Source organism: Eucalyptus grandis, chromosome 3, assembly GCF_016545825.1.
Source record: "Eucalyptus grandis isolate ANBG69807.140 chromosome 3, ASM1654582v1, whole genome shotgun sequence".
Lineage (NCBI taxonomy): Eukaryota > Viridiplantae > Streptophyta > Magnoliopsida > Myrtales > Myrtaceae > Eucalyptus > Eucalyptus grandis.
Window position 1 is genome coordinate 43,708,576 of NC_052614.1, and position 12,938 is coordinate 43,721,513.

At 41.1% G+C, this 12,938-nt stretch overlaps 1 protein-coding gene across 1 annotated transcript; it reads right to left on the reverse strand.

Moving 5' to 3' along the window:
* Positions 1–2,457: 2,457 nt before the first annotated feature.
* LOC104436720 (tetraspanin-8) lies at positions 2,458–4,707 on the reverse strand. The gene is made up of 2 exons (XM_010049579.3): positions 3,855–4,707; positions 2,458–3,013 (listed from the first exon to the last, which is right to left on the reverse strand). The coding sequence occupies exons 1-2, from the start codon at positions 4,362–4,364 to the stop codon at positions 2,702–2,704; spliced, it is 822 nt and encodes a 273-aa protein (XP_010047881.2). The 5' UTR covers positions 4,365–4,707; the 3' UTR covers positions 2,458–2,701.
* Positions 4,708–12,938: the final 8,231 nt, after the last annotated feature.

Genomic DNA, 12,938 nt, shown 5'->3' on the forward strand with positions numbered 1-12,938 from the left:
CAAATACGGAAACATCCATTTTGAGGAATAATTATTAGGGCATTCTTTCCAAACTAAAAATTTATACAATTCAATGTGTATCTAGAAGTGTGCAAAATAATTAGGAACCGCCCGAATTGTTTAGGACCTAATCAGATCGGACTAGAATAGACGATTCCTATGAAAACTTGTCCAATTTCTGATTTCAAATTACTCGAATTGAGATCCAAGTTCTAGATATAGAATCGCCTACTTGGATTGGTATATATATTACTTCGATTTTTAAGCTTTAAGTTTTAACTTTTCAAATCAAAACTCTAGTTTCCTCTTCATCTTTCTCTGTCTATCACGTCGCTCATGTGGCAACCTTAACTCCCCTCTCTTACTCTTGCTCTCAATGGCCTTCAGCCTCGTTGATCCCTCTCTCACTCATTCTCTGGATTGTCTTTGGCCTTGTCATATTGTCTGTAACTCTTGCTCTCCGTCACTTTCAGTCTCGTCGTTCACTATCAAATCCCATGCCTCTTTCAAAGTAAAAATATTTTGACAAATTCCACGTCCATATAACCAACAGGCAATTTCTAGTCTTAACTTTTTGGAGTTGAGCCTTAGTGGATGATTTTCAATTTCAAAGTGGATATCATCCATCCTGAGATGAGGAATCGCGTACCCAAAAATCGATCTCTTTACGTGTATTTATTCATATTTGCTTAAGATTCCATCGTGAGACAGGGTATACTTGCGAAAAGCACCTAATATCTTTGTTTTAAACTGAAAAAAAGGGGCACGATAGTGGGGAGAGGACGATGCGACTGCTGATCTACTGCCATTTTTTTCTGAATCCGACAGCACGTGGGACGTTCCACTGACACCCGCTACAGCATTATCGTAGGCCTTCGTGTAGCCATTATAGCCATCATAGCCGTTCAGACATTAGTCACGAGAAACATGACTACAATTATCGGACAGCGATGCGGGCGTTGGTGGTATCTGGATTTTGATAAGTTCAACCAGACAAAAGGGACATTATCCCAATAAAACTGAGAGACAAAAACACATAGCTCAAAAGGACGTCTTCCCACGTAATAATCCACGTGGCACGATTAGCACTTTCATACTAGAAAATATGATAATGCGAGGAGGGAACGTGGGACCGATTAAAAAATCGAGCACAATCCGTCTAGGCCTCTGTGCCTTAAAAAAATCACCAATATCTAGTCTAATTTCTATCCGGCTCTGAATTCTTTTTGTCTAAACATCAACTTTCATTCTAATCTTTTAATAACCATGTGTAAAAAAATCGTAACTAATTTTTTGAAAATTATCAATATTGAAAGGATTTTACTCCTTCATGTAAGGGTGAGAGTGTTGATGAAGAAATAAATAAACTTTTAACTAATTCCGTTACTATTAATTCTTGAAAAAAAATTAATGTCATTTTAGGATGCGATGGTAGATTAGAAACTAACGTAAGAATTTGTGTTTTTTTAGACAATAAAAGTTCGTGATTGAATTGGAATTAGACCTAAGTAGAGGTTATTTAGGAAATTAAGCCCTTATATTAATTGGTGCCGTACCCCATTTAAAGGGATTCTCAGCTACTTTTTTTTTTTTTTTAACAGTTTTCCTTTTCCATAAAAAAAATAGTTTTTCCTTGAAAACTTCAGAAGAAATATTAGTTATGTTTTGGAAATTATGCAAATATCTTGTATGATTCGATGTGCTGACGTATGATTAATTTCAAACACTAAAGTTCTTTGAATTGATAAGAGTCAAACCTTGAATTCCGTGGCATTACGCTAACATCAATGTTAAAGGTACAAGTTATTCCATACATATTTTCCACACTAACTTTGCCCAAATCAATCAACTCACTCGCTCACCAAATAATAAATTTAAAGTTTTTATAGATAGATTATTATCAACTAAACTCCATACCAAAATTCTCTTTTTTCCCCTTATAAAACATTGGGTATCACGACCTTGCAGCTCAATTAATCCCCACGAATACAAGCAAAGTGTCTCGTCCACGGAACTCTACTCATAGGTCAATCCCAACCAAACCCGAACATTTCACACGTCCTCAAAGCTTTGCGTAGTTGACTGATAGTTGGAAAAACTTTGCAGAACAGTAATTGACTTCGGACAAAAGAACTGGGTTAGATGGCTGCTTTTCCATGACACTTTTAATTAGATCTCGGAGATCTTTTTCAACCAGATAACTTTCAGGGCTCGAATCTACTCCGAAACTTTTTCCAGACTCACCTAAATTTTTCAAGGTTAATCTTTTTCTAGTCACGCGAATAAAATGCCTGAATTTTGAACAAATCAGCAGGCGGTTTTGCTCGTGCCATCTTCCATCTTTTCCTTTTGGAAGGGGACTGTTCACCTTCTGACTTAGCACAGATGTTAAAGGGAAATTCAAGCCGCGGAAGAGGAGGGAGATAGCCACCGAGGCCTGGAAGCAGATTCTGGGAGTGACTTGAAATATCGGATGAATAGGAGCATATAGAATGGACATCGAAAGAGAGTCGTACTAGATGAACCTAATATGATCAGATAGATCCACAAAATGCAACGCTATACAAGACCATACATACATCTCGACCCGAATTCAGAACTACACAGACCCAAGTTAAAATCGCGGGATCGTCTAATCACTCTTAAATACAGTCTACTACACGTCTAGACTGTCGCTGCTACTCGACGCTGACTACATACTTCAGGGGTACCCACGCCCCTTCCAGAAGGCATTGTCGTCTCGGTTGTTCCGGAATGCGCAGCACCCCACTGAGTACACGATGATGAGGATAACAAGGATGATGATGTTGATGATGGCGACCTTCTTCCAGTCCCTCTTGAGGTTGTCCAGCAGCCCGCCCTTGCAAGACTGGCAGTTGTAGCACAGCACGCTTGAGTCGCTGCTCCACACGCTGCAGTCCGAGTCGGTGTAGTTCGAGGTCGAACTGGCATTCCAGACAATCGGGCTCACATAGGTGAAGCCGCAAGAATCTGGCGGCTTGCAACACCCGGACTGCAAAAAACCCATCACATTATTAATTTCAAACTTCCAACCAGAGAATGACTAACAGGGGAAACCGACAAGCTCAAACACGTGATAGGATTAACTACAGAAACAAAACAGCAGCATAAGAAACAAGTCCCTGACAGCATTGATTTATGAAAAAGTTTCTAAATTGGTACAACAACAATTACACCAGACCAGTTTAATGATATCAAGAGGAGTTTCATCGGAAGGGGCATTCCCCATGAAAGACACAGCAAGATGTTCTACTAGTTTGCCATAACAGCAATTCGATTCAACAGACATTATAATCAATATCATTCATGGCCAATAACAAGGTCACATCTTCCAATTTGCTCATAGAAGTTAGGATGGAATCCTAACTGAGCGTGCAGTGAGCCACTATGCAGGATCAAGCGTAGAAACAGAGACAATTTTAAAACCCTCATCACGATAAAACGGTTCATTCGAAAATTTTCGGCTCAAAAGGAATCATCCAGAGAGCACCATGCTCCATCACCCTATGCAAGGCAACCACAAGGACCACAGAACGAGCAATTGAACAGATCCATAAGCATTAGTCAGCAACCCCTCAAAGATCTTATCTCTAGCATCATGCAAGGAACCGAATTCCTCCCACAAAATTGCCTTAATTTGCCTATCAATTATTCACACTCTATTCAACACTTGACAGAACAATCAACGAGAACACAAACCCCACAATAACCACTCGTATGCGTAATGAACTTCAAATTCAAACAGCACAGGACAACGAAGAGAAAAACTGTCGCAATTACTTGAAGAGAGAGAGAGAGAGAGAGAGAGAGAGAGAGAGAGAGAGAATATTTACTTGAAGAGCCGACAGTTGCTCGTTGTAAAACTGGGTCACCACAGTATCATTAGCATACTTCTTGGCGTAAGCCTCGCAGACCTTGCTGTCGATCAAGCAGCTCTTGATCTTGTTCCAGTTCTTGGTGCTGTTCACCCGCTTCTGCAGCCAGTCGGAGTAATCCCCGAGCTTGTACTCCTTGTACCCTCTACCGGACACGACCTCCCCGGCGCCCTTGTTGGTGACGACGAAGGCGAAGACGGTGAAGGCGAAGAGGAGGAGGATGAGGAGGAACATGACGAGGAGGTAGAACCAGAGGAGCCACGAGACGCGGCAGCACGCGCCGACGAGGCCCGCGATGGACACCACCATGAGGAACACCCCGAGCGCGATGAGCGGCTTCTCGAGGAACTTCTCGCAGTCGGTGTCGGCCCGGTTGGCGAGCCATATGCCGGCCCCGAGGACGGGGACCGACAGGAGGAACGAGAAGATGTTGAGGATGCCGATCAGGTTGTTGCTCAGACGGAACATCTTGGGCTCGGAAAAGCAGAGATACCCAACTCAGAAAAGAAGGATCTTGTGGACTGCAGAGAAGTTGGATGGATGGATGATGAGGAAAGAGAAGACGGAGAATAAATAAGGAGACAGACACGGTGCAATCCGAAATGCTGACGATGATGCTGCCGAGAATATTCATATTCGGGGGCGTGAAAGCGCAAGTTGCATACGAAAACCGCACGCGCTGTGGATCCGACGCGTGACGGGTGGGAAGGGGCCGTGGCCGGCGGGGGCGAGCGCGTGCGCATGCGAGAGTTGCGGCAACGGTCGACGTGTTCAGAACGGTTAAGGAAACGAAGAAGTGGAGACATTGGAGAGAACCTAAAAAGTCAAAGCCGATGCTGTTGATGAGTATTGGATGGTGCTGACTCGAACGTCGTTTCGCCACGTTACGCGTCGGGTTTTTGACCTTTTCTTCGAACGATTCGTATGCGTGTTCGACCTTCTGTCCTTTGGGGGATGAGGACGATGCTTTTCGTGCGTCATCGCCGTGGTCGGCTGGAGAACCCGGCTCGAGGCTGCCGTCCCGCCCGTTTGGTGATCTGGATAAGAGCCGGGGCGAGGTACGATCTCATCGTATCCCGTGTGTAATGACTCGATTCGAATGTAATTGACTTAAATTAGATCGAATGGTGATCTAATAAGAGCCGGGACGAGATATAATCTCAATTGTAGCCCGTGTGTAATGACTCGATTCGAATGTGATTGACTTAAATTGGTTCGAATGAAATCGTCATTGATGATCTATCTTGAATGGGGATGGAGTAAGAATCATGATTGGACCAAAAATTAATGAGATGATAACATAAATGTTTAATATTATCATTTTGTCAATTCAAATTTTTTGAAAAAAATTAAGTGGACAACATGGAACATTTTATATAATTAAGGACTAAATTGGACATATATAAAAAAAAAATTAGGGACAATATTGCACATTAAACTAAATTTAGATATCACATTATACGTTTGGTCAAAATTTATGGACCATTTATGTTATTTTTCCAAATTAATAAAAAATAAATAAATAGTCTCACTCAATAATCAGTCATCATCCTATTAGGCCGCTAAACATTGCCCTCCGTCCTCCTCCTCCTCTTCTTCTTCTTCTTCTTCTTCTTTCTTCTTCTTCTTCTTCTTCTTCTTCTTCTTTTTATCCCAATTTATATTTTAGCTTTTGGTTTTCTTCTTTAACTTTTATTGTTGAAAATCGTTGCTTTTTTTTTTTTGTGGCATTTTTCTAATGTGAGATACCCTTTGTCTCCACGCCAAGGCCACATTACTAAATTTAATCAACATATTGCCAAATAGACAAAATCGCATCGGATTAAAAAAAAAAAAAAAAAGGATTTAATTATACTTTGAGTCAAAAGCTTAGGATTTTTGCGTAACTTTCCTATTAGGAAGATGACTTGATAGAGAGGGAAGATGCCAGAAATTCTCAAAAGAGTAAAAGTCCAAGACTTTTCAAGAAAAATTGGGGCTCAACCAAGGGATGGGGTATGGCTCGATCAATTGGTTGAAAGACTTGAATGAAGCTCAGCTTGCACCACAGCGGTTTTAATCCCACCTGCCTCATCTTAGGCATAGAGAGCTATTATACTTCCTTACCTGGCGATGGCCGGTACCTAAATAACGATGTGGTGTCTACCTTCACCATCCAACAGACCCTCCAACTCCTATCACTTATTTTTCTTCCCTGGTAGGTAGGAATGCGGAGGGTTATTATGGGGAATCCCACCCCTCAGAGGTTCTTCCCCCGGTAAAAGCCTTCTTGAGCCTTTTAAGGACTTGCTTAAGTCTATTTTGTTAAAAATTATTGCTTTCTTTTTTGTTTGACATTTTTCTAATGTGAGATACCCTCTATCTCCACGCCAACGCCACATTATTAAGTTTAATGGACCTATTGTCATAAAGACAGAATTGTACCGGATTTAAAAAGAAACCCAGAATTTAATTATACTGAGTTAAAAGGCTTAGGATTCTTGTGTAACTTGCCTATTAGGAAGATGACTCGATAGAGAGTGAGGATGACAGTCATCGTCGGAAGGGTAAAAGTCCAAAACTTTTCAAGAAAAATTAGGGCACTTCGAATATAGAAATCGTAATTAATAGCCATTGAAAGTCGGTAGCAAAGGATGGGCATAAACCTAAAGATGCTTCAATGCAACTTCACTGGTGGAGGCATCATATGTAACAAGTGGGCTTAAATAAATAAAAGGAAAATAAGTCCAACTGCAAGTCTCGCTTAAGCCCTAAAGCCCTCAGCCCACTCCATCCTCAGCCCATATATAAGCTTTCTTCTTCTTCATTGTGCAGAGCCCATCGGTGAAAAAGAAGTGAGAGAAAAAGAAAGGAGAGGGGGTTCGCAAGTACATGCTTTGGAGACCTCGACTAGTCAAAGGGTGCGTTTGGGAAGACTTTTGGGAAAAGTCTTTAAGAAAAAATAAAGGCGCTTTGAGTTAAGGGTGTTTTCAAAATGCAAAGTGTGTTTAGTAAATTTATTTGTGAAAGCCCATTGTGAAATGTTTTTGTGCAAAATAATGTTTGGGTAAATTAAATTTGTAAAATACTTTTATTATTAAAAAAAAAAAAAAAAAAGAACGTTGGCCGGCCAAGGCTTCGCCGCCAAGGGTAGGCAATCCGGCGAGGGTCGCGCGACCCTCGCCACGGCTGTCGTGCGACCCACTGTGCCTGCGAGAGGTCGTCGGCGACCCATCCGGTCGCGCGTGAAGGTTGCGGCCGGCGTGGTCGCGACCGGATCTGCGACCGGATGCGTCGCGCGAAGGTCGCGACCTCCGTGGAGGTCGCTTGAAGCATGGCCGACGATGCAGACCGGTCGCTACCAGATCTGCGTCGCCGCGACCTTCAGCGAAGGTCGCGGTCGGTGACCCATCTGGTCGCGCCGCGAAGGTCGCGACCGATGGGTGTCGCGAAGGTCGTGACCTCCACGGAGGTCGCTGAGCACGGCCGACGACGCAGATCTGCGTCGCGACCTCCGCGAAGGTCGCTTGAAGGTCACGACCGGCGACCCATCTCGGTCGCAATGCGAAGGTCGCGGCCCCGACCAAATCTGCGACCAAATGGGTCGCGATCGCGACCTTCGCGGCGACCTCTCGGCGGGGTCACGCGACCCTCGCCGAAGGGTCACGCGACCGCGGCGGAGGTCGTGGTGCGGCGGGTCGGCGTGGCGGGCGCGGCCGGTCGCCGGCGATGCGTGCCCTTCGTCGGCAATCGCTCACGAAGAAGAAAGAAGAAGAAGATGAACAATCGGGGTAAAAATGGAAAAACGAAAAATCAACGGGGACAATTTGGGAAGGAAATTTTTTTATTTAAGCTCATTTCGATGCGAGAAGGCTGAAAGCCCAAGGCAGCCCCCACCTGCCTTGGGCTTTCAGCCTTGGGAATGCTTGGCATTCCCAAATGGGGTTTGGAAATTTTTACCAAACACCCACAAATCAGCCCAAAGAGCTTTGGGGGTTCAAAGTGGCTTGCAAATGCCACTCCCAAACGCAGCCAAAGTAACGCTGTTTCGTAGAGCCCGCTGGGATTCGTACTTCTTGTTCATTTTATCGGTGGAATTTTCGAAGTTGAACCATAGATCCATATAAACTCCGAGTTTCTAGGTCCAATCCGGGAGATATTTGACTGTGAAATTATATGGAAATGATAGAGTATGGTATCGTGGAATCATGGAATTTTACAAAAGTCAATTTAGAATTACGGTTTGGTAGAAATGAATTTTTAACATTTCACATGCATTGTCATCAGCTCCGAATTTTATGATTTTGGGATGGTTTTCGCTTGTCCTCGGCCATCATTTGAGTCGATGAAGTTTAGGATCTTTTAATTCTTCCAAAAGGTTTTCCTTTGATTGTAAAGTCATTTCAATTGGAGTCCATTGTAGAGACTTATGACATGAACATATTAGGAACGCAAGTTGCCACATTAAAACTGATACCATCATAAGGTCTACCTTAGAGAGATTTTCGCTGGTGCGTCCAAGTCATTTCACCACCAAGTAAGCTTAGCTTGGTCAGGTATCAACTAAGATGGTTGTCTACATGGATTTGATACCCATTTCTTGCATAATTGATAGGATATCGAGTTCGTCAGCTCAATAGAGCTTCCATTGTTTAGTTTTGCAATCTTAGATTGGTAGTGCTCATCTCCTTAAAATTTATAAATTCACATCTTGAAGGTGATAGAAATTAGATATGTTATGAGTTATCAAAGTTATAACACAACGTGATATTTATAAAGAGGGTAAATAATCCAAATCGGGTATTCATTACCCTTTCTATCATTTTGAAATGACATGGTGAAACGTTTTTGGAAGTATTTTATTTATTGGTTTTTTTTTTACTATAGTTTGAGAAATGCTTTATGGAAGGAATTACAAATTGCCGTATGAATTGATTTGTGAACATGATTTATAAGATATATTTTATTATGAAAGAATACATGTTTTAGTTTGTGAAACTGATTTATTAAATGGATTTTGGATTGACTTTTGTGGATTATTGTAAGATGGTTAGTGGTTTGATGCTCATCGTCGCCATGAACCTTCATGTCTTTTCAAATTTTAACAAATGTTAATTGCTTAGAATATTTGTATAGATATTTATTTTTATTTTATTAGTATTTTAATTAACTAATTTTTTCACATTTCCTGTATTTTACTTTTTACAACAATTAAGGATAATAAAGAGATTTCCTTTAAAAAATGAGACAAAAATCAACTTTTACGCTTTCAAAGTTATGCTAATGAAAAAATAGTAAAGGCCGTAATAAACATAATTTTGGGGATATTATGTAATAGTTGAAAGTTTTCTCTTTTTTTTTTTTTTTTGGGAGGGGGATGGGGGCTATAGTATCCCAAAATTCGAGGGTGCTTTTTGTATATGGACTTGTTGATTGCTATCTCTAAGTCCAAACACACATAGCGTGTGCATGTATGTTTAGACACATAAGTTCTATAACTCATTGAATTATGTATTGTATAGAAAATTAAGAGTTGACCTTGACTCTTAAACAAAAATATTAGTTAATTACATTTGCATATTATGAACATTTAGTAGTAATAAGTTCGCATAAATTGCATTTTGATTAGACGGGAGGCTATGAGCTTAATTAAATTATTTGGACTAAGCCCATTGAATACTCATCATAGCAGAAAATTGCATAGATTGCATTATCTAATTAAGTGTGGAGGAAAACTTTGTCCTCCCTAAGCGTCAATCACTCCGCCGCTCATCAACCCACCATTGTTACTCCACCCCCTCCTCCATCTCCACCTCTTCGTTTGTCATGCCAATCTTGCAACCTCCACTACAATTAGCCACCAAGGAAGATGAAGTCTACAAGAATAAGAATAGGAGAATCACACGGCTGTCCTTCTAACAACCAAAAGTCTTTTGTCAATATTGTTCTTGCCTACTTGCAATTAATGGAAGATTTTGAGAAATTTTTGGAATGAATGAATGAGTAATTATAGCTCAATGAATAGTACAAATCTTTTCTAAACAGATTAAGCACCGCTATACATATTTACTAGGTAAAACTAGAAACTCAATAATCTCAAATCCAATTTTCAGCAAAACTTTATACGTATTGGATACATATTTAATCCATCTTCACAAATCAAACATAAATGGCCAAATCCATTGATCAATCTCTATCAATTCATATATTCATGGTTCATTTCACTAAACAATCTATTGCTTAAAATTCAACCATGGTCACAATATAATGCCCAATGGCAATGCAATCAAGATTTCCCTTGACAAGGTCTCTACTTAAATTATTGGGATAAGTGTTCGGAAGTCCTACAACTTGTCACGAAAATGCATTTCAGTCCTAAAATTTGCAAAAAAATGCATTTAAGTCCTAAAACTTGTCAAATTATTTCAAATGAGTCCTAAGATCCACGCCGTTAACATTTTTAACGAAAAATGCTAACGTGGCATTTTAAATAATTTTTATTTTCCAAGTGTATTTTTAATTAATTTTTATCATTTAAAAAAATAGATTTAAAAATTAAAATTAAATTTATTCTTATCTTATTTTCAATAAAAACTAAAAAGAAAAGTTAAAAAATTATTTTTAAAATTCTAAAAAAAAAAAAAAAAAATCAGCCCGGCTCCTCTCCCCGCCACCGCCGCCCATCGCCCGGGGGGCCGGGCGACGATCGCCGACCCCGAGCGAGGGCCAACGAGGCCTCACCCGGGGGCGACGGTCGCCGGCCCCCATGAAGGCCGGCGACGACTCACCCGGAGGGGCGACGGCCGCCCGGCCCCCGTGCGGGCCGACGGGCCCAAATCGGGGCACCCTCGCTCAACTCTAATGCGGGTGCCCGATCTGGCCCACCGGCCCTCGCGAGGGGCTTGCAATCGCCGCCCCCACAGGGCGAGTCGTCGCCAGCCCTCACGAGGGGTCGGCGACCGTCCGCCGCCCCAGGCGAGGCCTCGTCGCCCTCGCTCGGGGCCGGCGAGGCTCACCCAAATGCTGGCGATCCTCGCCGGCCCCAAGCGAGAGCGGACGAGGCCTCGCCTAGGGCGGGCAACGTCGTCGACCCTCACCGGGGCCGGCGAGGCCCAGCCACCCCCGCCCAAGGCCGGCGACCATCGCCCGGCCCCTCCGACGATGGGCGGCGGCGGCGGCGATGGTGAGAGAGAGTAGCCGTTGTTTTTTTTTTTTTTTTAATAAATATTTTAACTCTTTAAAAAATGGTGAAAATAAGATAAAATGAATAAATTTGATTTTTTTAGTTTTTAAATCTATTTTTTTAAATAATTAAAAAAATTCACATGGAAAATAAAAATTATTTAAAATGCCACGTTAGCATTTTTAACGGAAAAGGCTAACGGCGTCGATCTTAGGACTCGTTTGAAACAATTTGACAAGTTTTAGGACTTAAATGTACTTTTTGCAAGTTTTAGGATTGAAATGCATTTTCGTGACAAGTTGTAGGACTTCTGGAACACTTATCCCTAAATTATTTGCGGCTCAACCTAAAAGGATGTCCAAAAATCAATATATATTGATCGCATTGCCATTTAGCTAAAAGCTGCATGTCATATAAACTATTTGTGTACATCATTGCATGCATTGCACACAGTCTCTCTTTCATTTAAATAAGCAAATATCCTAAAAGAAAATATTAAGTGAATTGAGTAATAATTAAAAATCATATTTAGGGATAATATGTGTTTCTAATTAATGTCTGTTGTAGTTGTTTACATTGCATTTGAGGTAGGTATTTCCTCCCTATGTTTGTAACTTATTTATTCCTTTACTTCATTAAGTGTTCAATAATGGTTGCATACCCACATGATCACCTCATATGTTAGAGGACATGTTAAAATCAATTGAAACTACCTGCAATTTTTTTTTTAAATAAAAGAGAAAATGTACCGAAATGGCACTAGAGTAATCTAGTTAATCAAGTCCCTAAATTTGTTTAATCTCTAGTTCATAAAAGTAAAGTATTTCTCCCTATGCTTTACTGCTTTACTTAGGTATCTAATCGACCCACCATAAACTAATTAGTGACAAATCCTAGATAAAAATCATTTGCATGTTAATCACTTGAACCTAAGTTGCAAATTGGTATGTACTTGAGAGAGTTCGAGTTAAATTAAACTTAGTAATCCATTAGCCAAACCCTTAGGTGGTTTTACTCAAGGGTAGGTTGCGACAGCCTGATTGTATTCTATAATGAGAGTAATAGCCCTCTCATTGTCACCAGTTTCTTCAAGAAAATCACCCTTATATAGGTCAAATCTATGAGCTCATACATATGTTTTTACTACAATTTTATTGGAAAATTGTCCACAAAGTCCTATATTTATTGAGTTTTTGCTAATTCAATCATAAACATTTCAATTTTTCCAATTAAACCTTAAACATTTTCATATTTTGCCAATTCAGCTATCCCGTCAATTTTGGCAGAAATTTCTAACATGGATAACTAGCATTGATGTGGTACCTTTTTAATAATATTTTGATCTTTTTAAAATGTTTTTTTCTTTTCCTTTTTTTTATATACTTTTATTTGCCTTTTTGCGTTTTTTGGAGCTAGAGTTGGTGACCCTTGCTCGCCATAGGTGAGGGCTGGTCGACTCTTGCTGACTCTCAGCAAGGGCATCGCAACCTTCGTTAGCTCTGGGGCAGGGCTATGATGCCCTCATGGGCCAAAGCAGGGGGATGCGAGCCCTCTTCTAGAATCCGCAAGGGCCGCCAAGCCCTTGCCTAGCTAGATCTGGCAAGGGTGTCGCGTCCTTTGCCGATTTTGGGCAAGGGCTCGCGCACCCTCGCTTTAGCCAACAAGGCTGTCATAGTGCTAGCCTAGAGGTGGTGAGGGCCACAACACCCTTGCCTAGAGCCGGTGAGGGTCGACCGGCCACCCTCACCGGCCCTAACTATAAAACCTTAAAAAAGAAAAAGGAAAAGTAAAAAAAAAAAAATCCAAAACAATTCAACATATTATTAAAAAAGTATCACGCCATTGCCAATCGTTCATGTTAGCAATTTTTTGCCAAAATT